General features: G+C 35.4%; 1 protein-coding gene across 2 annotated transcripts in view; it reads left to right on the top strand.

Annotated features, from left to right (window-relative positions):
* Positions 1 to 20704, top strand: part of immp2l (inner mitochondrial membrane peptidase subunit 2) — a 444163-nt gene extending 423459 nt beyond the window's left edge. The window contains exon 6 of one of the 2 annotated variants that reach the window (XM_088644863.1): positions 19579 to 20704. In XM_088644863.1, the coding sequence (XP_088500989.1) occupies positions 19579 to 19722 (144 nt within the window). In that variant the 3' untranslated portion in view covers positions 19723 to 20704. Of the gene's footprint in view, positions 1 to 3271; positions 3362 to 19578 lie in introns of those variants that run through there. The other variant, XM_088644864.1, reaches the window with a different exon arrangement.
* The last annotated feature ends 4588 nt before the right edge of the window (positions 20705 to 25292 follow it).

Here is a 25292-nt window from a genome sequence, read left to right as displayed (position 1 = left end):
ACTTATGCAGAATGACTGAGTATGTTGTACTTTCATCTTTATGATATCTGCACCACACAATGTGGTATTTCCAAATATAAAAGATTAATTGAATGTTTAATCTTAAGCATTAAGGTACTGTACACATGCAATCACAGAATACCTTTCTGGTGAATCTCGCGTACTTATTTTACTCATGTACAGTAAAACCTGTATCTGTAGGTATACATTTCACACACTAGTACATATCATTGGAATGAAACAGTTGAGCTCAGTTATTTAAAAACCCACTGATTGATTAAAACAGTGTTACAAAAGGATTAATCTGAATGGTCCGTGAATACATTTCTATTTCAAGAACTATGTACAGTATTAAGCTGCCAGCATTTGAACACAGTTAAGGTCTACTCTAAGACTTTGCTATAAATTATTAAGAGACTATCAGTTTGAATTAAGTAAATGTTGAACAAATAAAAAACATACGCTAGTAGGTAAAGGCCAAGAGGCATCAGTTATTAAATCTAAGAAATGCAATTCAAGCTTGCCTACAAGGGTAATAAATCTGAAGTGACATGCGTCAAAGTGATTGAGTTTTCTATCATCGACAGTGATGTTTTCTGTAATAGAAAATCACACACTGACATGTAATCTAGATATTGTTGCAAAAAATTTTCATTGCATGTATTAAAATACATAGAATTAACAAGTTATATGTTGTTTAAATATGTGCTTTTTAATAAAGAACATAGTAAATAAAAAATATACTATGACGTAGATATTACCTAATAAAACTATATAGTGTTAATTGTAATCATTTCATTTGTATATTGCATTTATTCATTGTACAACTGTATTCACTGTATAATGAGCAAAAACTATGTGAGAATTCAATAAATGTTTTCATGAGAACCAAGTCTGGTTTTCGTTCTATCCAATCTCTTGAGTACCATGAACAAATTATCTGTCTTATAATTATAAAGAAATTATACAATTATAAAGAAAAGATAATTGTCTTTTTCCACAACAAAATGTATTTTTGTTGCTCTACATAAATGAAAAAAATTCACCATTAAGAAATTATACATACTGCGTAACAAATAGAAATGTATATTTTCACATACAGTACAGTAGCAGTCAAACTTCTGAGTGGATTGAATGTGACTAATCTCATGTCTCTCTTGCAAGTTATGTTTCACTCTGTCTCATCATTTCCCACCTAACCATCCCTTCAAATTTGTTTAAAGGAGCCTTTTCATATTTTAAATCTTAGTTCTCCAAAAACGTGGATTCAGCTATTCCCTTTTTTCTCCACTTATTTAGTGTCATCTGTGTAAAGGGTTACTTTGTAATCAACTTTGCAATCAAATCCATTCAAGAAGTTTGGTACCAGCTCCTAAATAGCAATATCAGTATATTGATAATTGCTGATTATCAGTTAAATAATAAGGAGTTGTAGCAAAATTCCAGAATGAAGTGAATTGAAATGGTCACAAGTTGAGTAGTCATGCTTTAGTTGCTATTTTTATCTGTCAGAGCATAGTCAGAACTAGTGACAATGCTGAACAGTTTTTCTTCCTCTGCCACTTCCCCTAAAACAGGGGTTTCATTTTTTACCCCTTTTCAGTTTTGAATCAATAATTTATTTATTATTTACAATTATACTACAATTATATTTATTTAGTATATTATTACTAAATATACAACTAATGCTTAGGAAATCAGGTCCTTGTACAAAATAATAAAATGAAAATATTTCATTCAGTTTATAGTTTATGAGTCAAAAGTGCTCAATAGTTTCCAAAAACACAGATTTTAGAAAAAACAAACATTATTGGTATATTTATATGAACATTGACTTTGTACTAGCATTGAAAGCTATTCAAATTGTGGTCTTTTTTTAAAAGCTGCATTTGAAGTCAAGCTCTGGTAAACAGGCAATCTTGTTTTCTTCAATTTTCCTCTTTCACAATTTCGGCTTTTCTTTGAAAGCTGTCAACTTAACCCAACCACTGTCTGATGACAACTTTGCGCTGAAATATTTGGTGTCAGTATTTGAGCCTTCTGGCTGAATATCCTGTTGTTGAGCAGCTTTACTTTTATAAAATTCAGAACTTCAGTGACTTTTTTCATCACCATATCCAGCTCCTCCAACAGTCTCTTAGAAGCTGGATCTCCCTATGGAGAAGACTTTGAAAATTTTTCGTGTGCAGATTATCTTCCTTCACTCTGGCAAAAAAGTCTTGGTGTGCTCCAAATGTTGGTGGTGAAAGGAACAAAGTGAAACACCCATTCCAGGTCAGATCTTTTATCATTTAACAACAAGTCTGTTTTACAAATCTCTTTTATCAGTTATGGTGGTAGTCAGTGGCCTGCAAAACAGTACTGAATGGCATACGTTTGCCAAGTGATGTGCATTGTCACTCATATCACTTGTTTAATCCAGCTGAAGACTAAATTGCCCACAAATTTTTCCAGCCGCAATCACTTGCTTTTTTAATATCATTCAACATGTTATGAATATGCAACTCGATTGACTCGCATGATCGGGTATCGAGTTGCTGCCATTTGATTTGTTCTTTCCTTTCAAAGCTCTGGTCTTTGCCATTAAATGTTCTGTGTTTTACATTAAGATACCTCTTTTGCTTATTCTGCTTCAGTGATTCATTTCTCAGGTCCTCACCACAGATCACAAACTGTTGTTTAGCTCCATGCTGAGTGATAAATGTTATACCTGTGTCTAAAAACTCATCTTTGTACTGAAGCTTTGTCATATTATGCAGCTATACAAGTCAACAATTTTAAAACTGATTACTAGCAGCACACTCTCCATTTTGAAACAACTGTCAAGCTGCATGAATTGCTCAATGGCAGACTGAGTGCACAGGGATGAGGGCCCATTTATATTTTGTCGCACAATGTTCTAGGCATGGCCAGTGAGTCAGCAAGATGGGAAGTGAGGTGACTCTGCAAGGTAGTAGAAAGCTTGCTCATTCATCAATTTCAAACTGGCCACCTGCTGTTCACTCAAGGTCACTTTAGTGCTGCTGAATTAGCACATTTCAATCCATCACACTACGTGCTAGACCATACAGTACTTGTGCAAGAGGAAATTCAAATTTATTAAAGTGGATTGTGATGTCCAACCCTATAAACTGTATGGCCACTTATTTTGGATCGTGACACATACTGTAGGTTCAGAATCTCTGCTGTAAAACCTACAGATTTTCAAGTGGCTGAATAATAAGATGTCTTTCTTATAATCATTAATTTTTGCTTATCTCCATCATTGCAGGTGGTTACCAACAATGAATACAGGGATTCCCTTTACTCTAAAATTCAAGTTGAAAATAAATCTCACTAGGGGGTTTGCTGACTGTGCTTGTTGCTAGAGAATAAACATGAATCTGCTATTGGTCTGTTGGATTTCATTTTTCTTCTAATGCCTTCTTTTAAATGTAGTTGTTTCTTCAGGTGAATGTACGAACATTATTTTAATATCTGTGCCCAGGAGAATTGCATTCCATTAGAATAATCATAATTTGATAATGATGAATTTAATAAAATAATGTTTGTTTCAAAGTGTGGCTGACCTGAATGTTTTATCTTGCGTAAGATCTTAAATCATTTGTACTCTCATTTAGTTCCTTGCACTACAGCAATTGTTTCTTCACTGGGCTCCAGTGAACAGTGGGTATGATGGCAGAAATTGTACAATTTTAGGGTTAAGTAGCTCAGCATCTTCTATTGATTAGCCATTCAATTTTGTCAAACAGTTTTTGTTCTGTTATGATCTGATGTATGAATGGAATTACCCAAAAATCAAATATCAATTATACTGTACAACATGTATCATTCATATTAATTTCAGTCACAAACTGTTATTTAAAAATAAACTTATAACTTTGCTGTTCCAATAATTTTGAATTGTATTGGTGAGCAGATTTGGTGTTAATTTGTTAATCTAAATAGTGTAGTGAATTAACATTTATTTGGATATTTCATCAGTGAATAACCTAAAATTTTACAGCAGTTTTCCAATACAAATAAGGGACATAATTTCTTACTGTTATTTAGCACTTTTCATCCAAAAGGACTGCAAAGCTCTTTTGTGACAGAAAGTGCACTTCATCTACCTCTGAAGAGCAGCACCTACTTTTGTGTTGTGCAGCAGCCACTATGTATAAGCAGTCCTGCTAAGCAAAATATAAACCAGAGAAGTGAGAAATTTCTTCACCAGTTGGATTAAAGGGAATATTTTGGATGACAAGATTGTATAAACCCAGCATGGACATTAGCCAAGACACCAAACTTAGTTCAAAATATTTTTTGTTTAATTACAATATCCACATACAGTATATTTCTTGTGTCCAAGAAACTAGATAACATATCTGAGAATGATAGAGATGTAAGTTATGTAATAAATAAAGGTTCTTAGAGTCAGGAATATATAAGCATTGATTTGTATGTATGTCAGTTACAAGAAAATCCCTGTAATAAACAAAGATGGATAAAATTGCCCTCTATTGTTTGACTATGGTGTTTTCCTAAGGGTAATTTGCCCTTTTGAAAGCTTAAGCTAACATTTAAAATGTCAGCATTATATTAAATAGGACTTCATGTAAGTATAAAACAGAAGATTGGTGCATACTTGGGCTTATATTTAATCACAAAATAAACTAAATAGTTAGGCATTTACACAATGAGGGATATTTTCACAGATCCTCTTATATTGGATAAGTATGACAAAGGGCTTTATATTTATCCAATTTTGATGTATTTCATATATTTGCTGAAGTTTGTCCTGTATTATGCATTTAAGAAATCCTTTTGAAAGGACTGATATTTACATTGCAGGAGAACGGAAGTGGCAGAGATTAGAATTTGACCTTCTCCCAAATTTGTGTTAAAAGAACTCCATGAGGAGGCAGTAAGAAACCTTGTGATACCTGCTGCAAGGGCAGTGATGATTAGGATTGGTGGAAGGATGTTGAGCAAAGGATTCTTGGAAGAAAAATCTGAAATTACTGTACATACATGTACATGGTAATTGGTGGCAGCTGTGATTTTCCTTCTCAAAAACTGTTATGAAATCAGTTGTATATTGTACAACACTACAAAACATTTTAGAATTACTAATGTTTATCTGTTCTGATTATTAAAAACAGCAGTGAATTTATTTTATTTTTTTGCCTTTAGATTTTGTAGAACATAAACTGAATTTATTATGTACCTATGTTTGATAATCTTTATAAAATAATTTATAAAGTGTGTTTTTTGTGCTTGACTTACATTTGATCAAGTTTTAAACTGAAAATTAAACTTAGTTCTATTAGGCTGACCAAGGTCATGATAATGTAACTGCTGTCATATGTTTAAATGATAAGAAATTTTAGTTTATTTGTAATGTAAAATTAAATATGCCTTTATGCAGCCTAAATGTTCAATTTGCATAAAGTTCTAAAAATCAATCTGACTTCTGTCATATAGCAGTTAGTCTACCTTGCTCCTACTGTGCTTCATGGAGCATTGTTAAAACATGTATTTTTGACAAAGATAGATTAAAAATGTCTTAGGTCTAAGCAGAATCAAGGCAAGCTGTCTTTCCTATAGAGCAAAATATGATGACAACTGACTCTATAAGAATACTGCTACATATCTAGGAAACACTTTACATTAATTGGCTGTTAATGATTAATTCATGTGGAAAAGGGAAATTCATATCCCATGAATGCACCCTTACTGGGAATGCATATTAATTCTACAGGAAATTCTGTATCATTTCATATTGTCATATTAAAAATGCAAACATGTGAATTGTTACTTTTCACCTACTGCTGTCTCAGCAAAGGATATTTCCTTCAAATGAAAACAAGACTGCATTTTGAGGGCTTGGTTTAGAAGTCATGTTTTATTCCTGCATAAATGATGAAGTCTTAGAGAGATTTTTGTATGTTTGGAATAGGAGGAGCTCTTAGGGGGGAAACTAATTATTGGTGAGGTTGTAATAACACAAATGTTTTCAGTCCTGATTAGTTAAGAGAGAGACTTATATGCCTGAAATGAAAGTAGAGGAAAATACATTAACTATCTCTTTAGTCCCCTTTTCACCTACTCCTACTCATTTTCACATATTCTTTCATGTTCCCTACCTCAACACTTTTTCTCATATTTCTTCTGTGTTGTGCTTTCTCCCACACACAACTGAAAAAGGCTCAGCATCTGAAGTGTTTTGCTTTGTGTGTAATTAACCTCTACATTCTTCTTTAAAGATCATATATAATTACTTCTACATTTTTAATGTAAGCATGAAATTTATATTAAAATCTAATTGCACTAATGTATTTCTTATACCACATTACTTCTGTCATAGACCCATTCGGCACAGGTGGATTAGTACAATCCTGTTGTTGGCCAGGGTTAATGCAGCAATGGCAGCACTATATTTAACTGTCTCCAGAGGAATAGAAAGAGCTCTGAAAACCTCAAGGACATCACAACAGAATCCAGAGGGCCCTTTCTTTCCTCCTCCTTATGTGCAGCTTTAGCTCTTAATTCTTGAGACTCAAGAGAGGAAGCTGATGTGCACTATTTAAAACACGCATTATTCAAAAAACACATCTGACATCCTCTCAGCTAAAGGGCACGAATAGGTAGATGTCATCTGGAGACAATCAGAATGTCACTCTCTAGTTGACTATTGCTCAGACCATAAATAACTCATTGTTCTTCTGAAATGTCAATGCGAGAAGGATGGACTTCATCAGTCTACATTTATTTTGACTTTAGGATATGTATAGCAAATATTAAATGTGGACATAATGACATTTTTCCTAAAGGAAAGTGTATGCAACATGAATGTATTATCTGCAAATCAGCTTAAGAAATTATAATGTTGTGCAACTGGTAAAAGATAGCTACCTGTACATCATTCTGTTAAGCCCTAAGAGCAAGAGAACAACTGCCCGTGTGAGATCTGAATAATATACTCAAGAAGGTGGAATGAGATGTTGTAGGACAGTTAGTCTGTTATACAGATGCAGCCATTCAAAATGGGTGAGGTATTTCGCGGCATACCGCGACACGCCCACCGGGGTATCACGCGGTTCACGTGTGTCACGTGACTAACTATCCGGCGTCGCCTTGTAAAACCGCCAGGGGGAGCTTAACCTCTCATGTACAGCATTTGAGCCTTTAATTTTGAACTGTGTATTACAGCATGTTAATCATCAGTCATTAAAATGTTGGTATATTTTATGAAAGCAAGATTGCTCAGTTGGACAAAAGTACACAACCTAACTTTATCAGAAATATTTATGCATCAAAGCCTTTACTGAAGATATTACTAATTGTATTAATAATGGATGACTTTGGACAAGCTGTATACTCAAAGTATAATTTCTTTAGCACATTTGTACAAGCACTTGGAATCTGTCCAAGCCATACTTTGTCAGGCATTTCGTTTTACTTCAACGGGCATAAAAACTTCCTTGCTTTTAACAGGGCGTTTCATAATTTCTAACTACGAAAATGATTTAAAATGCGACACCTATCATGAAAAGAAAAAAATACACACCAGTATTCCATTTCTCCCTAAACATTGTAAGCTTCGAAGTCTTTAACTAACGTGATACCGGAGTCAACAAGCATACTTTTAGAATTTGATTTAAAGGGAATATAATATGGAATCGCGTATCTCAAGAATTTAATAACGGTATGATTATATCCGTGTACTGCGTGAGGGCTGTTTCGCCTGCCTGCTTATGCGAGCTGTCTTGTAGCCTACTGGTCTAGTTGCGTGACTCCCAACTGGCAGGTTGTGTGTTCGAATCCAGCTGGTGCTGGACCTTTCAGTTTTATTTATTTATTTTTTAATCGCGTAACATAAACATATTACCGTATGCAAACTGTACTGTATACAATATGTATATGTATATTTAATGTCTTAACTGTGCCCGTTTAAGTATTGAATATTCATATCTAATTTTACCACTGAAGGGAAATCTTAACATAAACATACAGTACATGGCTGGTCTCGGTACTTTAAAGAAAAAAATACACACCAGTATTCCATTTCTCCCTAAACATTGTAAGCTTCGAATGAAACCACTAAATAAAGACATATAGAAATCTTAAGATTTGTTTTATTTAATGTTGGTAGCAGGATGAACTGTCAGAGTGTATATTTTGTCGCAAAGTTGCTACAAGATGTTAACAGTGAAAAAGGTATTTAGAAATGAGTTATTTCAAGATGAAAAAGAAAACATACACGAAACATGGTTTCATTACGACCAGAATCGGTCTTGAGATATTTTTAACTTGATTTACAGTATTTGAGAGGTATGTCTTAACACCGATACTACAGTGCTTAAGTACTGCTCAGGTATATGTTTCTAGGTTTATATTATGCATTTCATACGGTCAAATTACTTTTGAGCAACTAATAAGAAGCGCGAAACGGTATGCGTTTTAGTTTCGTTTTGTGCTGGAACCCGTGGATTGATTAGAGATATCAAGTACATACAAGTCATTTTTTAAATGTTGTAATTCGTCTTGAAAAAATGTTACGAGTACATCATCTATCAACAATTACACAGGTTCTGTTTCCATATTGCGGATTTTGGTTAGGTACAGTATTATCAAATCCAGTGGCGCTGTGTGTTACTTTACTGATTCCCAATCTGTGATTGAAACTTGTAAAACCGGTTTAATTCGTCACAGCCAGCACTCTTCAGGTGTGAGGGTCTTCTGCTCAGAATGAAACGCTAAAATGTTTGTGTATATTCTAATGGTAGTGGGGGCAGGGTGTGTGGGAACAGGTTTGTTCTTCACACCTGAAACATTTTCTCTGAAAGGATTTTCTTAGCAGTTTAACCGATCTTGTTACAGCATGTTACAGTTTACTATTATTAACCATAATAATTTTAAGTGCTTAATGTAAAATCTTGTAAAAATATATTTTCATTGTTCAAATATACATTAAGTCTGACTATCATATAATAAGTTAAATACAAAACTAAAGAAAAAATAGGGTTAAATATAATTCAAAATATTTTGCTAACAATGTTAACTGTTTATGAATAATAAAATGTATTAACTAAGGAGTAGGATGGCACAGTTGTTAGCATGTTTTTTGTTTTGTTTCTTTTTCATAAATACAACAGTAGTACCTGATGTCTCAGCGCCTTTCAAAATTAAATTATGCATGCAAACCTGTGAACTAGAAAGATAACTAAGATATCCATCCATTTATAATGGTGGCAAAGTGGTTAGCATTGCTATCTTGGAGCACTGGGGTCCTAGATTCAATTCCTGCCATCCTGTGTGTGTGGGGTTTGCATGTTCTCTCTGGGTTACATGGTTTTTCTTCGTATGTGTGATATGACTCCCTCTCGCACTCCAAAACATACTGGTAAGTTAATTGGTTTATGGGAAAACTGGCCCTGGTGTGTGTGTGTTTGTGTCTGTCTGTCCTGTGATGGACTGGCACTATGTCCAGGGTGTATTCTGCCTTGTGTCCGTTGCTTACTGGGATAGGCTCCAAATCCTCAGTACTGGATAAAGAGATTAGAAATAGATGGACTATACACAGTGTTAGAAACCCACTATGAAATGGCAGCATCTCACTGAGAATAAAATATTTTATAGTGCTGGCCTTTCCACCTCTCTTGCACATCAGTATCCATACCTAGTTATTTAAACAAATTACCTCTAATTATAAACATCTTAATATGCTGGCTCTGTGGATCCGCATCAGCTATGTTTGCCCATTCCTTCAATTCATGTGCATCCAACACAAAGTTCAATACTAGTAACTGCACAAAATCTAAAATACAATCCTCATTTCAGTATCTATGTAAACATATAGTCTGTTAACTTCATCATCTTCATCAAAAGTATGCCTAACCCCATTAGGAAGTGTTCTTGTTATCAGTGTATTCCTTAGCTTTCCGAAAATTATCTTCTTCTTACCAACATCTCTAGTCTTTTATCCTGCAATAACTCAGCCAACACTTAAATCCCCAAAAGCTGCTTGTGTTAATTTCTTTAAATCACAAATATCATGTGTAAATACTGGCCATTTAATACTCTGCATTGTGGGATAATAGTTTATTTTAAAGGGAACTAGAGAAACTAAGAACTAGAGAAATTAAGAAAGGCTTTTTTTTCCTAGAATTAATAAATGCACATCCTGTTCACTGGGGAAATTAAATCCACACTGAGCAATCTTCAATATGTTCAGAATATGACAGCGAGAATCCTATCAGGGATGCATTACACCTGTTTTCAAGTCCTTGCACTGGTTACCTATCAGGTTTCGAGTCAACTTCAAATTCCTCATCCTCATTCTGTACCTACAGTATATGGCTTATTATCTGTCTACTCCCCCACCTTTGTCTGTCTGACTCTGGTCTTCTAGCTGTCCTCAAGAACATCTACATTCTGTGGGTGACAGGGTCTTCTCCAGCTGCACCCCAGAGCTCTCAATTTGTATTCCCAGTGATATCAGTCACGTACCCTGAGTGCATTTAAATCTAACCTCAGAACCTTTCTTTTCAGAAGACTTAGTGTCTGTATCTGCTTCATTTTCTAATTTTGGTCGCACCTCTAACTGCTTGTCTTTCTTATATGTATTTACTTTGTAATCTGTGGTCCTTTTATCTGTTTTTACATCTACCATATTGCTTTGAGATGCCACCTTTAATGGTAATATATAAAATAAAGTTTTTTATTATTGTTATAGGGAAACATGATCAGATTTTCCCTGGTTCAGAAAAAAAGATCTAAAGTATACTAGTTTGTCACTCTTCTCATTCCCTTTGCTAAATGACTTTTCATACTAATCTGATCAATCTAACTGCCAGTTTTCTGTGCTTTCTCTATCCTGCTAGATTTGCAATTATTCTGAAAATTTTCATCTTGAAATAACTCATTTCTAAATACCCTTTTCACTGTTAACATCTTGCAGCAACCCTGCGACAAAATATACACTTAGCTCAACCTGACAGTTCATCCTGCTACCAACATTAAATAAAACAAATCTTAAGATTTCTATATTTATGTCTTTATTTAGTGGTTTCATTAGTGACAAAGGCTAAACTTTCTTGGAAAAATGTATTTTATGTGTTGCGGAAAAAACTGACTTGCTTTAACAAAATATGTTTACAAGTCCTTTCACCTGGCAGTTTACCTAAATGCCCAACTATCTGAGAAGCCCTCCATGAAACCATAGTTGCTATTAATTCATTTAGGGCTCACTGACAGAATTGCTGTTTTTTATGCATGCTAATTTCTGATTCCTCACTCTGTTTCATGTTTATAGATAAGACTATTGATCGCGAAGGGAAATTGATGTACATGTTTACATGTTCTTTTGTAACATAGACCTTTTTGTGATTTTTTTGTATATCTAAGCAAGTGTTCCTGCATCCCTCTTCTGCACTATAGGCATGGCTTTTATTCTGTTTGCTCCATTTCTAAAACGTTTTGCTCATGTGCATTTTTGTATTTTTTTACACCTCTAGCACTTTAACGTCCTGAATTTTCATTTGCCTTAATTTGTAGAATGAATTTGAGTTTTAGCCTTAAAAATCTTAAGTTTTCACTATCTTTTGTTTCTTGTCCTACAACTGTTATTATTGATCACCATGACTTCATTCAGCCTTTCCTGAACGTCTATGACAGGCAGAGAGAGTGCTGTTTCTGGTGCGATCTTTTGCAGCTGACATTTCACTGTTTTAAACGAACAAGAAATTAGATTGCTCATAAATCACTTATTCTATATAAATACAGCGTAATTGCCCTCCGAAAATCCTCTTTTTCTTGTTCGTTTTAGAGACCTTGATCGAAACTGATTTTAGATGTCAGAAAGGATTTATTTTCTCTGTATTTCCTACATTGCTTTGTCGAGATTTTAACTTTATTTTTAGGCTCAGATTTCAACTATAAATCATACACTAATTAATAGCAGTAAATACTGATGTTTTGCTCCCTCTTACCACAAAAATATATATGTTTTGTAGCTGGGATGAACTTTATTTCGTACGCGTAGCTACTGCGATTTGGACACGAAGCGGTTAAAGATGGCGGCAAATCAGGCACCCAGAGGGGGGGGGGGGGGGGGGCGTCTTCTCGCCTCCATAACTAAAATGCCAAATAGGAGTGGCTTAAGCGACATACACAGTCGTGTAACTGACAGTTTGAGGTAGCCTATCGTGTAAATTTCGCTTTGTTGCTGATAGGTTAAGCTTTCGAAACTCTGCCCCAAAGTCATGTGACTGATTTTTCGCCCTGTTTCGTTGGTTAAACGCAATGATCACAAGCACCACCATGGTAACTGGGATGTGTAGTTTTTAATTCAGTTTGAATTATAACTGTACGTACTGTCTTCATATTTGGCCAGGGCTTTAAAGAGAAGGCGCGCCAAAAAATTTCGGTGCCGTCGTCTCCGCTTTAAAGGTACCCCCGTGCTGGAAGAATTTGACCTCGGAACGTTTGCCCAGCGTACTTAAACTTAATATGGTCAGTAACGGTAAACAGTAACATGGTAAGAAGGAGCACGTACAAACGTTTTCGAAATAACCACATGTAAGACTCTGATCCTAAAAATGTTTAGGGAGAAAGTGGAATACTGGTGTGTATTTTTTCTTTAAACTACCAATACCAGCCATATACAGTCTGTAACGTAGGGATTTCTATATGTCTTTATTTAGTGTTTACATTAGCGACAAAGGCTAAACTTTTAGCTTCAGTAACGTGTACATATCTCCCCTTTTTATAAAACGACTTGGTTGAAAACTGTTCCAGAGCCACTGTTGTTTCATCAGTGAAAAGTACATCATGAAATGCCTCTCCCTGTTCAATCCACTGGAAAAAGAAAAGGAGCATAAAGCTTCTGATGGTCATAAACGATATTCATTTAGGAGCAGCATCAGAGGTATGTTTTTAACTGCACTGCATTGGAGAGAATACCATAGTGTGTTTTTTTTTTACTCCCTGGCGGAAACTGGCTTCCAGAAGAATCAGTATGGCTCAGAGATTAAATAAAACTTCACAGACATTAACGAAGAGCATAACGCGTGTACTGTATACACTGCAAGTACAACCCAACTCTCTGCAGGAGTGCTGGCTGTGACGAATTGAACCGGTTTCACGGGTATTTTCAAAGTAGGAGGCGAGATTTCCAGCGAAAGACACCCCCCCCCCCCCTCAAAAACCCAGTAAATACAGTACTTACTAGTTAAAGGCTAGGCTCCCGACTACGGCGAAAGGAACCCTTCTTTCATTAGAAGACAATGAACATATTTTAGCCCTGAATGAATTAATAGCAAACATAGTTTACATAAAAGACATTTTTCCAAGAAAGTTTAGCCTTTGTCACTAATGAAACCACTAAATAAAGACATATATAGAAAAATCTTAAGGTTTTTAAAATACATGACTTTGCTAAAATTTATTTGAAAATAAAAACAATTACAACCGCCAGGGGAGAGAGAGAACAGGGGAGGGATGTTGGTTTTGCATAAGGGGCGGGGCTATGGAAAGTAGGTATGTTTGGGAATGTGTAGTTACATGTTCTGGCTGTTTGTGAATTATCGTTGTTGAGTATGGAGTGTTGAGGTATTGATTTTGTGTAATGCTTTATGTTGAAAATTGAGGTGGATTTTGTTTATGATAAACAGGATAAACTGGGATGGGAGGAAGGTTTGGTTTTGCATAAGGGGCGGGATTATGATAATTGGAGGACTTGCGAGTGTAAAATGGTTTGATTATTTGATTTTGTATTGTGGTTGTTATCTATGTTTTTGGTTGGTATTATGTTTATATGGTTGTTTTTGTTGGTTGGTTGTTATTATGGTTATTAATAATACGATCTATAGTTGAAATCTGAGCCTAAATAAAAAGAAAAAGCAAGTGATTAGGTTTATGACCAATCTAATTACTTATTCGTTTAAAAAGCTATATAAAATAAAGTTTATTAATAATTTGCTGGACAGAGCGGTGAACATTATTATGCATAAGACAAAGATAACGATCCTGATCAGTTTAGAAATCTGTGTACGCTGTAAGGTTTTTATTTCTTAAACTTTTAAAATACACGTTTAGAATTGAAAGAAATCCTCTTCCTGGTATAGCAAACCAGCACGTCTTTTTTCTCCAATCAGAGGGGTGTCAGATGGTGTCAGCCAATCACCATTCTGCGTTGGGTAGCAACGGGTGACTGTTCTCAGGCGGAAGATGTAAACAGCTTAATGTTCGTGTTAAATATTTTTAATTAAAATTCATTCTATACAGCAATCGCATATTTGGGTACCGTTTCATAAAACTTTCATGCTTAAAATGTTTAGGGAGAAATGGAAGACTGGTGTGTATTTTTTCTTTAAACTACCAAGACCAGCCATACACAGTACAGTTTACATACATACAGTAATGTTTTAAATTAATATCGTTTATGACCTTCAGATGCCTTATGCTCCTCTTCTTTTTATGCTCAGCTACTAAAATTTCCCTTTAGTGGTAAAATCCATATAAATATTCAAAACTAAGCGGATTAAAATGTGCACAGTAAAGACATTAAATGATTCAATCTTTGCACTACCAACCAATGCACCACGAGTGCCCCTGTCGGTCATTTTGGCCAGCCAATCACTTGCCCTGCGGTATGCTCCGGTGCCCCGCGGTGGCTTGTGGGTAGGTTACCGTACCGCAGGTTTTTACCGCGCATTTTGAATGGCTGCATCTGTATTGCTATGTTTAGACAAATAGCTAATACTATTCATGCCCACCTTAGTCTCAAAAGGTGTTTCTCCTAAAAAGGAAACAAGTTCATAATGCAAAAACTGAATAAATTTGACTAGAAGTCAAAGTTTGCACTTAGCAGAACAGCAGAATTTTGTACATAGGCTTTTATTTAAATAAAACTCAGGAGGTCTCCTAAATCTTATTTTTTACTTTCATACATCTTAGAGCTTAAGATGAATTTTTTTATTCTTACGAATCTCAAACCATATGCAGAACTATCATCCTTACTGGAGGTTATGCGATAGTAACCTTCTTCGATTTTCCCATAGCAGAATAGGGAAAGTATCCATTCTTTTAATAAAACCAAGTCTTTGAAGGTTTATCTAATGCTAATTTTTAAACCGTATTGACTCAACTGCAAATACCTACTATTTACAAAAGGGGAAGCTTCTTTTCTTCCTATTCTCGTTAGTGACACATTTGAAGCTGGCAGATATTTTAAGTGTAAATGTTCTAGAAAATGTCAAAAGACTGACAAGGGGGAGGGGTATAAAGGTATTGATCTCTATATAATTGAAGGTGGTCTGTAATGTAAAATAAGTAACTCTCAAAATAACATAACTGCTCCACTGTCTTGTTTGTCCCATTAGGTGAATTAATTGATCTAGTCTCGTAACACAAAAATTGTGAAATCCCCCTTATCTATCAAAGCCACAATTTAAAATGGATCCAGAAACTAGTCCTGGAGGAGCCATTTGTTCTAATCACTACACACAAACATATACAGTGGTGTGAAAAAGTGTTTGCCCCCTTCCTGATTTCTTATTTTTTTGCATGTTTGTCACATTGAAATGTTTCAGATCATCAAACAAATTGAAATATTAGACAAAGATAACACAAGTAAACACAAAATGCAGTTTTTAAATGAAGGTTTTTATTAAGGGAAAAAAAATCCAAACCTACATGGCCCTGTGTGAAAAAATGATTGCCCCCCCTGTTAAAACATAAATCAACTGTGGTTTATCACATCTTTGGAAAGCTGAGTTCAATTTATCTAGCCACACCCAGGCCTGATTACTGCCACACCTGTTCTCAATCAAGAAATCACTTAAATAGGACCTGCCTGACAAAGTGAAGTTTACCAAAAGATCCTCAAAACCTAGACATCATGTTGCGATCCAAAGAAATTCAGGAACAAATGAGAAACAGAGTAATTGAGATTTATCAGTCTGGAAAAGGTTATAAAGCCATTTCTAAAGCTTTGGGACTCCAGCGAACCACAGTGAGAGCCATTATCCACAAATGGCAAAAACATGGAACAGTGGTGAACCTTCCCAGGAGTGGCCGGCCGACCAAAATTACCCCAAGAGCGCAGCGATGACTCATCCAAGAGGTCACAAAAAACCCCACAACAACATCCAAAGAACTGCAGGCTTCACTTGCCTCAGTTAAGGTCAGTGTTCATGATTCCACCATAAGAAAGAGACTGGGCAAAAATGGCCTGCATGGCAGAGTTCCAAGATGAAAACCACTGCTGAGCAAAAAGAACATAAAGGCTCGTCTCAGTTTTGCCAGAAAACATCTTGATGATCCCCAAGACTTTTGGGAAAATACTCTGTGGACTGACTAGACAAAAGTTGAACTTTTTGGAAGGTGTGTGTCCCATTACATCTGGCGTAAAAGTAACACAGCATTTCAGAAAAGGAACATCATACCAACAGTAAAATATGGTGGTGGTAGTGTGATGGTCTGGGGCTGTTTTGCTGCTTCAGGACCTGGAAGACTTGCTGTGGTAAATAGAATCATGAATTCTGATGTCTACCAAAAAATCCTGAAGGAGAATGTCCGGCCATCTGTTCGTGACCTCAAGCTGAAGCGCACTTGGGTTCTGCAGCAGGACAATGATCCAAAACACACCAGCAAGTCCACCTCTGAATGGCTTAAGAAAAACAAAATGAAGACTTTGGAGTGGCCTAGTCAAAGTCCTGACCTGAATCTGATTGAGATGTTGTGGCATGACCTTAAAAAAGCGGTTAAGGCTCGAAAACCCTCCAATGTGGCTGAATTACAACAATTCTGCAAAGATGAGTGGGCCAAAATTCCTCCACAGCGCTATAAAAGACTCATTGCCAGTTATCGCAAACGCTTGATTGCAGTTGTTGCTGCTAAGGGTGGCCCAACCAGTTATTAGGTTTAGGGGGCAATCACTTTTTCACACAGGGCCATGTAGGTTTGGATTTTTTTTCCTAAATAATAAAAACCTTCATTTAAAAACTGCATTTTGTGTTTACTTGTGTTATCTTTGTCTAATATTTCAATTTGTTTGATGATCTGAAACATTTCAGTGTGACAAACATGCAAAAAAAAAAGAAATCAGGAAGGGGGCAAACAATTTTTCACACCACTGTATACTGTAATTTAGAATGGAATATTCTAGTCTGTTAACTGTCTAAACAACTACATTTTTATTTACAGTTTTTAAAGACCTATGAAGGAAAACATTTCTTTTTTTACTTATGATTCAGATTCAAGTCATTAGATAACATCAAGAAATACAATGTTAGATCAGTATAAAAAATCATAAGAATACTGTCCTTAGATTTATTCTATACTATTATTCTATATCATTTTCAGTAATATTTTAACAGAATGTTTACTGTTACCCATCTGTCCATTATCAATCCAAGTGGGGGTCATGACAAAGAAATATTTTGAATAGCGTAGGGTGTAAGATTGGACTGAGAACACATGGCTGCTCTTTGGCAGGGTGATACACCATGCCATCACAGTGCCTCAGAAAAAAAGAAACATTTAAACTAGCCTATCAACACCAGCTAGCGTGTCTTTAGGAGGTTAGAAGAAAACCAAGCAGTCATTAAAACATCACATGTATATCCACAGTTCAACAAAAATAACCAAAGACAGAATTGAACCCAGCAACCTGGAGTTCTGAGGCAGTTCTGTAGCTTCAACAGCTCATAACAGTGAAAATGGGAATGGTGGAAGTGGTGTGTGTTTCATATGGATTTACAAATGTTTGATATGAACCAAATATCTGCGTTTAATAAATTCTAAAAGTATTCCTTGGTCCCATTGCTAAGAGAATGCCAAAATAGTAAAAATGATTGTGAACACAGTTTCTGTCATACTGGCTCTCATCAAAATAAGAAGGGATGATAACATACAGTATATACAAAAAACAGAAGAATAAAATTAAAAGATTTTATCACACACCAAGGAAAAATTATTCTTAAAATTATATTAAAAATAGTAACTATAGTATAATAGTAAAAATTGTAAGTATTGTATAGTGTATAAGGAAGTGGTAGTATAATAATAACAGCTATAGTGTAGTTCTTCTGGTTTAGAGGGACATTGTCTAGCATGCAAAACCGACTGTAAATGCATGGAAATTATTAAATTTATTTTCCCGGCTTAATTTTCTGTTTAATATTGCTCATTCTACTATAGCTTGCTCTTAATCATAATATATTAAAACATGGAAATGTTTTTGTTAGATTTTTTATCTAAAAAAAGAGAGAAAAGCACCAATACTTAATGCATAATATTATAAAACAAATACCTTTATGAAATTCTTCTGGTCTTCCAAATTCAAGATGAAGAAATAATGGATATAAATACATCGATTTGTTTTCTGTGTTGCATTCTGCATTTTTTTCTACATTGGAAATCAATTTTGTTTTATGTGTTACAGTCTTCAAGGGGAAAAAAGCAAAACAAATGGCATCTTAAAACAGACTGCTGTCCCTATAAAATACATAGGAATTCACTGAATGGTTCACCAGTTACCAGCATGAATGTGAAACATTTACACCTGAAACATTCTAGCCCATGTCCTGCAATGGTTGTACCCTGCCTTGTGCAAGCAGGAGCCTATCCTTGGTGAGCTGCAAGCACAAGGCTGGATATACCATGGACTGGACTCCTGTCCATCGCAGGGCAGATACAGACATAAACACACTCACACCAGGAGGAAACCCTTTCAAACACAGGCAGAACATACACACTACACCCAGATAGCACCCAAAGTCTGGATCTAAATGTAGGTCCCCAGCATTACAAGGCAACAAAGCTAACCACTGCACCACTGTGCAGCCCTAAACCATTAAATGTTATCTTTAAAATATTTTGACATAAGTAATTTGATGTTTATGAAAACATCACAGTATTCCAATTTGTTGCTATTTTGTTATCTGTAATCAGTCCATTGTTAGGTAGGAACTAAAATTATGCTGATGAATGCTGTATAGAACAATGTTGCCATTTATGCAACCACTGAAAATTGTTATACATCAAGATCTGTTTGTGAATTTCTGTGCTGTATATTCCCTCAAATTGTTAACTTAACTTTTCTTTTTTTGTTTATCAAAATTTACATTTAAAGGAAATAATTCAGAGTGCTGTTTGTATATCCTTTGTTTGTCAGCTATAATAATATAAACTTAATTTCAAATTACCGTATGTGGAGATACAATCAACATTAAAATGCAGTATATTTTAATTGCTCTTGTTTTATACCTTTATAGAGGTAGTGAACCATGGCTCAACTGAAAAAGGCTATTTGTCACATTCTTAAAATGCTTTGTGTGCAAACTGCAATCAACAGTTTTGAAAACTAATTTTAAAGCATATTCTTGCATCAGTAACTAATGTTAATTGAAATTGCATTCATATTTTGCTTCTGAATATTCACTTAAGTCATGTTGGCAGTGATAGTAAATTATTGCATGTGATGCATTATTGGTATCACTTCAGAATGATAGTCACTTTTTTTACTTAGAGAGTGATGTGTAAATCTTGAATCTTCCACTGTCTCACCAATTGTACATTGCCTTTCAGGTGTCTCTTGGACTTGTTCATGCCAGAGCTTCCCACATTATATGGCCTCCTAACCGCTGGCAGAAAATCCAAACATGTCTTCCTGCTGATCGCACACCTGTGTTAAGCTGGAATGAAGCATCGAGAGATGACAACGATGAATGAAAAAACTGAAGAAAACTGTTCATTTAAAAAAATGTGTACCCAATTATAACCAGTTTGTCTTAATTTTGCTTTGTGTCTGTAGTTAAAATTTTCCACAATTAGAGTACTGTATCTGTACGTCTATAGTAGTTTGTATGGTACATAGGTGCTTTTCTGAGTCATCTTTTAAAAAAAAATAAATAAAAATAAAATATACTGAATGTATTTTGTCAAGTGTGTGCATCTCAATTTCATATCACTTTACTATGTTAAAACAAAATGATCATATAATTGTTACTTTAATCAGAAAAATTTGGTAAAGTAACTCAAAAGTAATTGCATACATGACTGTGAATGGCTGTTGCCAATTAAATGTGCACTAAGTATGCAGCAGCCAAGAGGTTTGTTATGTTTTACATGAAGCCACATTGTAATAGAACACAATTGCATACATACAGAACACACAGAACAGAGCATAAAAACTGTATTAAACATTAATTAATTATCTTTAATTTAATTTAAATGAGTGAACTATAGCATTATCAGGGCAAGTGATGCCTATGTGACAAGTTCAACTCTTCCCCAGCAAGGATTCAACCACAGATGTTCACAAATCTGGTTTCAGAGCTATACAACACCACTCTCTAAACAGGGAAGAATTCCTCAGTGCCAAAGTCACCCAGTGTGGGAGAATTGAGTACTAGGGAGGTAACATGAAAGTGACATTGTTTTGTACTCCTGTTATACCCAGGTAAGCCTACTCATATACTCTATGCAATAAATAACTTTCTAAACAGCAGTACAGTAATTTCATATTATATGTCAGTATCTTTGAGGCTCAGTAAAACAATGTTTTGTTACCTTTTTTTCATGTTGTGATTACTCCTATGATACCAGATGTTTAGTAATGCAATTTGTAATTTATCTGTTCATATACTAAGTTCTGCCACCTCTTGTTATTTGTCTTTCTAATACAATAAAACATTAACACTCATGCTAAAACCATCAGTATCATATTTTCTGTATCTCATATTAGAAAATTAGAAATAAAGAAATTGAATGTTATCTCTGCACAGAGGGCAACATAGGTATAATAATAATTAGCACTTTTCTGGACACTCCACTCAAAGCACTTTACAGGTAATGGGGAATCCCCTCCACCACCACCAGTGGGCAGCATCCACCTGGATGATGCGACAGCAGCCATAGCGCTCAAGAACACTCACCACACATCAGCTATCAGAGTAATGAATCCTATTCATAGAGCCATGATTGGTAAGGGCCAATGGGAAATTTGGCCAGGACGCCGGGGTTACACCCCTACTCTTTTCGAGAAACACCCTGGGATTTTTAATGACCACAGAGAGTCAGGACCTCGGTTTTCTGTCTGTCTCATCCGAAGGACGGCACCTGTTTACAGTATAGTGTCCCCGTCGCTATACTGGGGCATTAGGACCCACATAGACTGCAGGGTGAGCACCCCCTGCTGGCCCCATTAACACCTCTTCCAGCAGCAACCTTAGTTTTTCCCATAAGGTCTCTCATCCAGGTACTGACCAGGCTCACACCTGCTTAGCTTCAGTGGGTTGCCAGTTGTGAGTTGCAGGGTGATATGGCTGCTGGTATGTTCTACAAATCACAGCAGTAATTGCTTTTTGTGCAGTAAGACAAAGTTATATGAAAGATTCACTAGTTGTAAGGTCAGGCCAATCTTACAAAAATGTTTAAATCACTGCTTGAGTTTGTAGAGATAACTGAGCCCTAGGGAGATAGTTACTTTCTAGGACGAGATGGTTGATATGTTCTTGTCTAATCTAAATATTAACAGTTATATAGCTCGTGGACTGTGATTAGAGCCGTCTGGCTTTACTTGGCACAGACACAGCAAACTCATGCTACTGCATTAAGTATAAAAGCCCCCCATAGATTTGACCTAGATAGTTAAGGAAGACTTGTGCTTAGACCAGATTTGTGGAAAAATGGAGTATGTAATATAATAGTATATAACAATAAAGAGTGTACTTTGATTTAGAGTCCAAATAGCGGTTAGCATTTAAAGTTACCATTAAAAATAAAATGTATCTTTTGTGTGTAGCTTTTCTAAAAACAACATCAATAACATCAATGTGTTTCAGGAGTTTTACCCTTAATTTTTATAGATATAAAGGACGTTATCTCATAAGTGTGCTGACATCAGTTTGTTTTTATTATACTAGAAAATCCATATCCATAGAGGGAGTGTGCATTGCGAGATAAATCATGCTAAGGCATGTATCTGAGGTATTGCTTGAATTTGAGAATAATAACATTTTAAAACAATTACTGTGCAATTATTCCAGGAAAGTAACCATATTTAGAGAAAACAACATACTGTATAGTAGTTTATATTGAGATATATTCAGATGTCATCCCTGATCTAGTGTACAGCTTTCTTAGTAAAATCACAATATATTGGTCTGCCACTGTAAAGTATTACTAAAGAGATACAGCAAGTTATCCAGACATGTAAAGATATTATTTGAAATTACGATGCCCAAGACTGAATGTTTTTACACAACTATTATCTATATTAAATCTGTAAAATATTTCCTTGCTAAATGTTTAGTAGAATGTATTAAGTGTATTTGTCATCTGTGGTGCACAATGACAAAGTTTTGATGAATGTGTATTTGAAAGTTATTTGAAACCTGGAAAAATGAGTGGTATTTCAGATGCTCATTGTCCTTGAGAATGTGATATTATATGACCTTGGTGTCATATTGTCAATGAAAAGAGAGAGGGACATGCTGTGGCCATGGCTACAGAACGGCAACCTGCTGTTCCAATTTTGATTCAGTGCTCAACTGAAAATATTATGTACAGCACAACTGATGTGTTGATAATAATTAAACAAATCCTAAGCTCTCCCAAAAGTTGTGAGATTGTATACTCTATCATCACTTAAATGTACTAAGATTTATATATATATAAAAGAATATATACTGTAGATTAATGGATTTAAAAAAAATGATTTTTGTAGGCTACTATATACTGCTACCAACTTCCTCCTATCTTGAGGAGCTCCTTTTCCAGGTAAAACTCCTCCCTCAAGAATATTCCACTTTAAAGAAAAATAAATTCTACAAAATAATTATCAGAATTCTGAGTATTCTGATATATTTTGTTTTATTTTGCTTTTTTGGTTGTGAGAGAATGGAAAGTTTCCCTCACAGGATCAATAAAGTATCTATCGCTCTAAAAAGCTACCCACCCATGTTGTTGAAACCAATACCCTGGAATAGTTAAAAAAATGACTAGATTCAATTCTCAGATCAAATATCAAATGGTCTCCTTATTTGTACATTTTCTTAAATTCTTTTATCTGCAAGTCTTTATTGTCATTAAATTGAGCAAAAGATTTAGATTTTTTACTCACTTTAAGTGACAACATAGAATTCCAAAAGATTAGACTGAAGTTAATAGTTCTATGCGCAGGGTTAGCATAGTTCAACAACCATTTTAAATTAATTCTAGTTTGTTATGAACAAGTCAATTTTCAAGTAACAATCATGAGCACACCAAACACAAAAAAATGGATGTCTGACTCTGGTGCCTGGATGTCTGGCAGAGCCATAGTAATATCTATATGATGCTCTAAAAGTCACAGGTTGTGATAAATCATTCAAAAGGATGAACAAACGTTCTTCTAGGGCATGGAGACTCAGTGACAATTACCAACCATATTTTCCCAGTTAAAAACTGCTTCACACCACTTTTAACTCTGCTTCTTTCCAGTGACCAATTTGGCTGACTTAGAACAGATCCACATCACTGTCACAATGTTCGTCTAATCCTTGGGAATTAAACTTTTTTCCTGAAGCTCCGAGTAAGACAGTGAGCCTGTATGTAACGACAGAATTCTGGAAGCCTGCAGCCAGAACCTCGTGCCAGCTAGCTACTGCTGTATATCCATTTGATCACCTTTCAGTCCTTTCAATCTGATTGGACTTTTGTTGACACTCCTGAATATCATGTTATTCAGCAGTAGTCACTATGCCGGGAGCAAACCAAGTTTTTCTCCCATGTTGTGTGACTCAGCAAGCAATCACCACCCTGTGCACAGACATTGTCCCAGTTCAACTCAATAGTAACCTGAGATACCAGTGGAGAGAACTCACTGACAGCAAGAGGCTACGACATGATCCCTGGGCTCTCTCTCCCTGATATCTCGAACCACATCAGGAGTGTCGACAAGCTAGCAGAGCATGGATTTGACAACTTGTGACAAATCCCATTTGCCAGTTTAAAATTCCAAAGTTCAAAATCATATTCTACACTGACAGGCTACAATGAACATTTTTAGTCAAAAGTTAAACTCAACTTTATTGCTAGATCAACCCTTTGGGCTGTTAGGATTTTTTTTGCAGTGAACTACAAAATAACAGATACAAAATCACACAGATACAAAATATGATACAATGCTGCATTACTGTGAAGTCAGAACTCTATTCATTCTGTTGTGGAATACTACCATAGCTGTTTGGAATACCATAATGTCTTGAAAGGACAAGGCCGTGAGGTCTCCTGATTCAAGTATACAAAATCCTTAAAGGTCATTACAAGTCAGCTTAATGGACTACTTCACAATCAGCATTGAAACACAAACATGAACTAAAATCTGTGGAGAAGTCCATTTAAAACTCTTTATAAACTTTAAATAGTAAATAAAACTTTCTGTTAAGCTATCTGTTTACTCATTCTGCATATGTTTGCCACATGCACTGATGTTTGTTAATCAACACAAAAGCTTTATTTGTTACTAAAGAGAGCTTACCTCCACTACTTTTGAATCTATCTGAGGTTAATCTAGCATCCTGCATACAGATGCAGCCATTCAAAATGGGTGGGGCATTTGGCGGCATACCCCGGTGGGCGTATCACGCAGTATCACGCAGTATCACGTGGTTAATCGCGCGTCATTTGACGTCATGCCGGAAACTATCCGGCGTCACCTTGTAAAACCGCCAGGGGGAGCTTAACCTCTCATGTACAGCATTTGAGCTTTTAATTTTGAACTGTGTATTACAGCATGTTAATCATCAGTCATTAAAATGTTGGTATATTTTATGAAAGCAAGATTGCTCAGTTGGACAAAAGTACACAACCTACCTTTATCAGAAGTATTTATGCATCAAAGCCTTTACCGAAGATATTACTAATAGTATTAATAATGGATGACTTTGGACAAGCTGTATACTCAAAGTATAATTTCTTTAGCACATTTGTACAAGCACTTGGAATCTGTCCAAGCCATACTTTGTCAGGCATTTTGTTTTACTTCAACGGGCATAAAAACTTCCTTGCTTTTAACAGGGCGTTTCATAATTTCTAACTACGAAAATGATTTAAAATGCGACGCTTATCATTCAACTAGAGCTCAAAATATCACAAGGATCCTCAAGAGCATAGCAAAGACTGTATTAAAAGATACTTGTATGTATCAACGCTTTCTTTTCCGTATACCAGATTTTATGGAACCACTTCAGAAGGGTGTCAGCCAGTCAGATTCCAGGAATCGGTACTTTTAAGGAAAAATACACACCGGTATTCCA

This window comes from Lepisosteus platostomus, chromosome 9, assembly GCF_059453375.1.
Source record: "Lepisosteus platostomus isolate fLepPlt1 chromosome 9, fLepPlt1.hap1, whole genome shotgun sequence".
Classification (NCBI taxonomy): Eukaryota; Metazoa; Chordata; class Actinopteri; order Semionotiformes; family Lepisosteidae; genus Lepisosteus; species Lepisosteus platostomus.
Note: the sequence above shows the minus strand (reverse complement) of the source record. Positions and strands in the feature narration are given on the sequence as shown.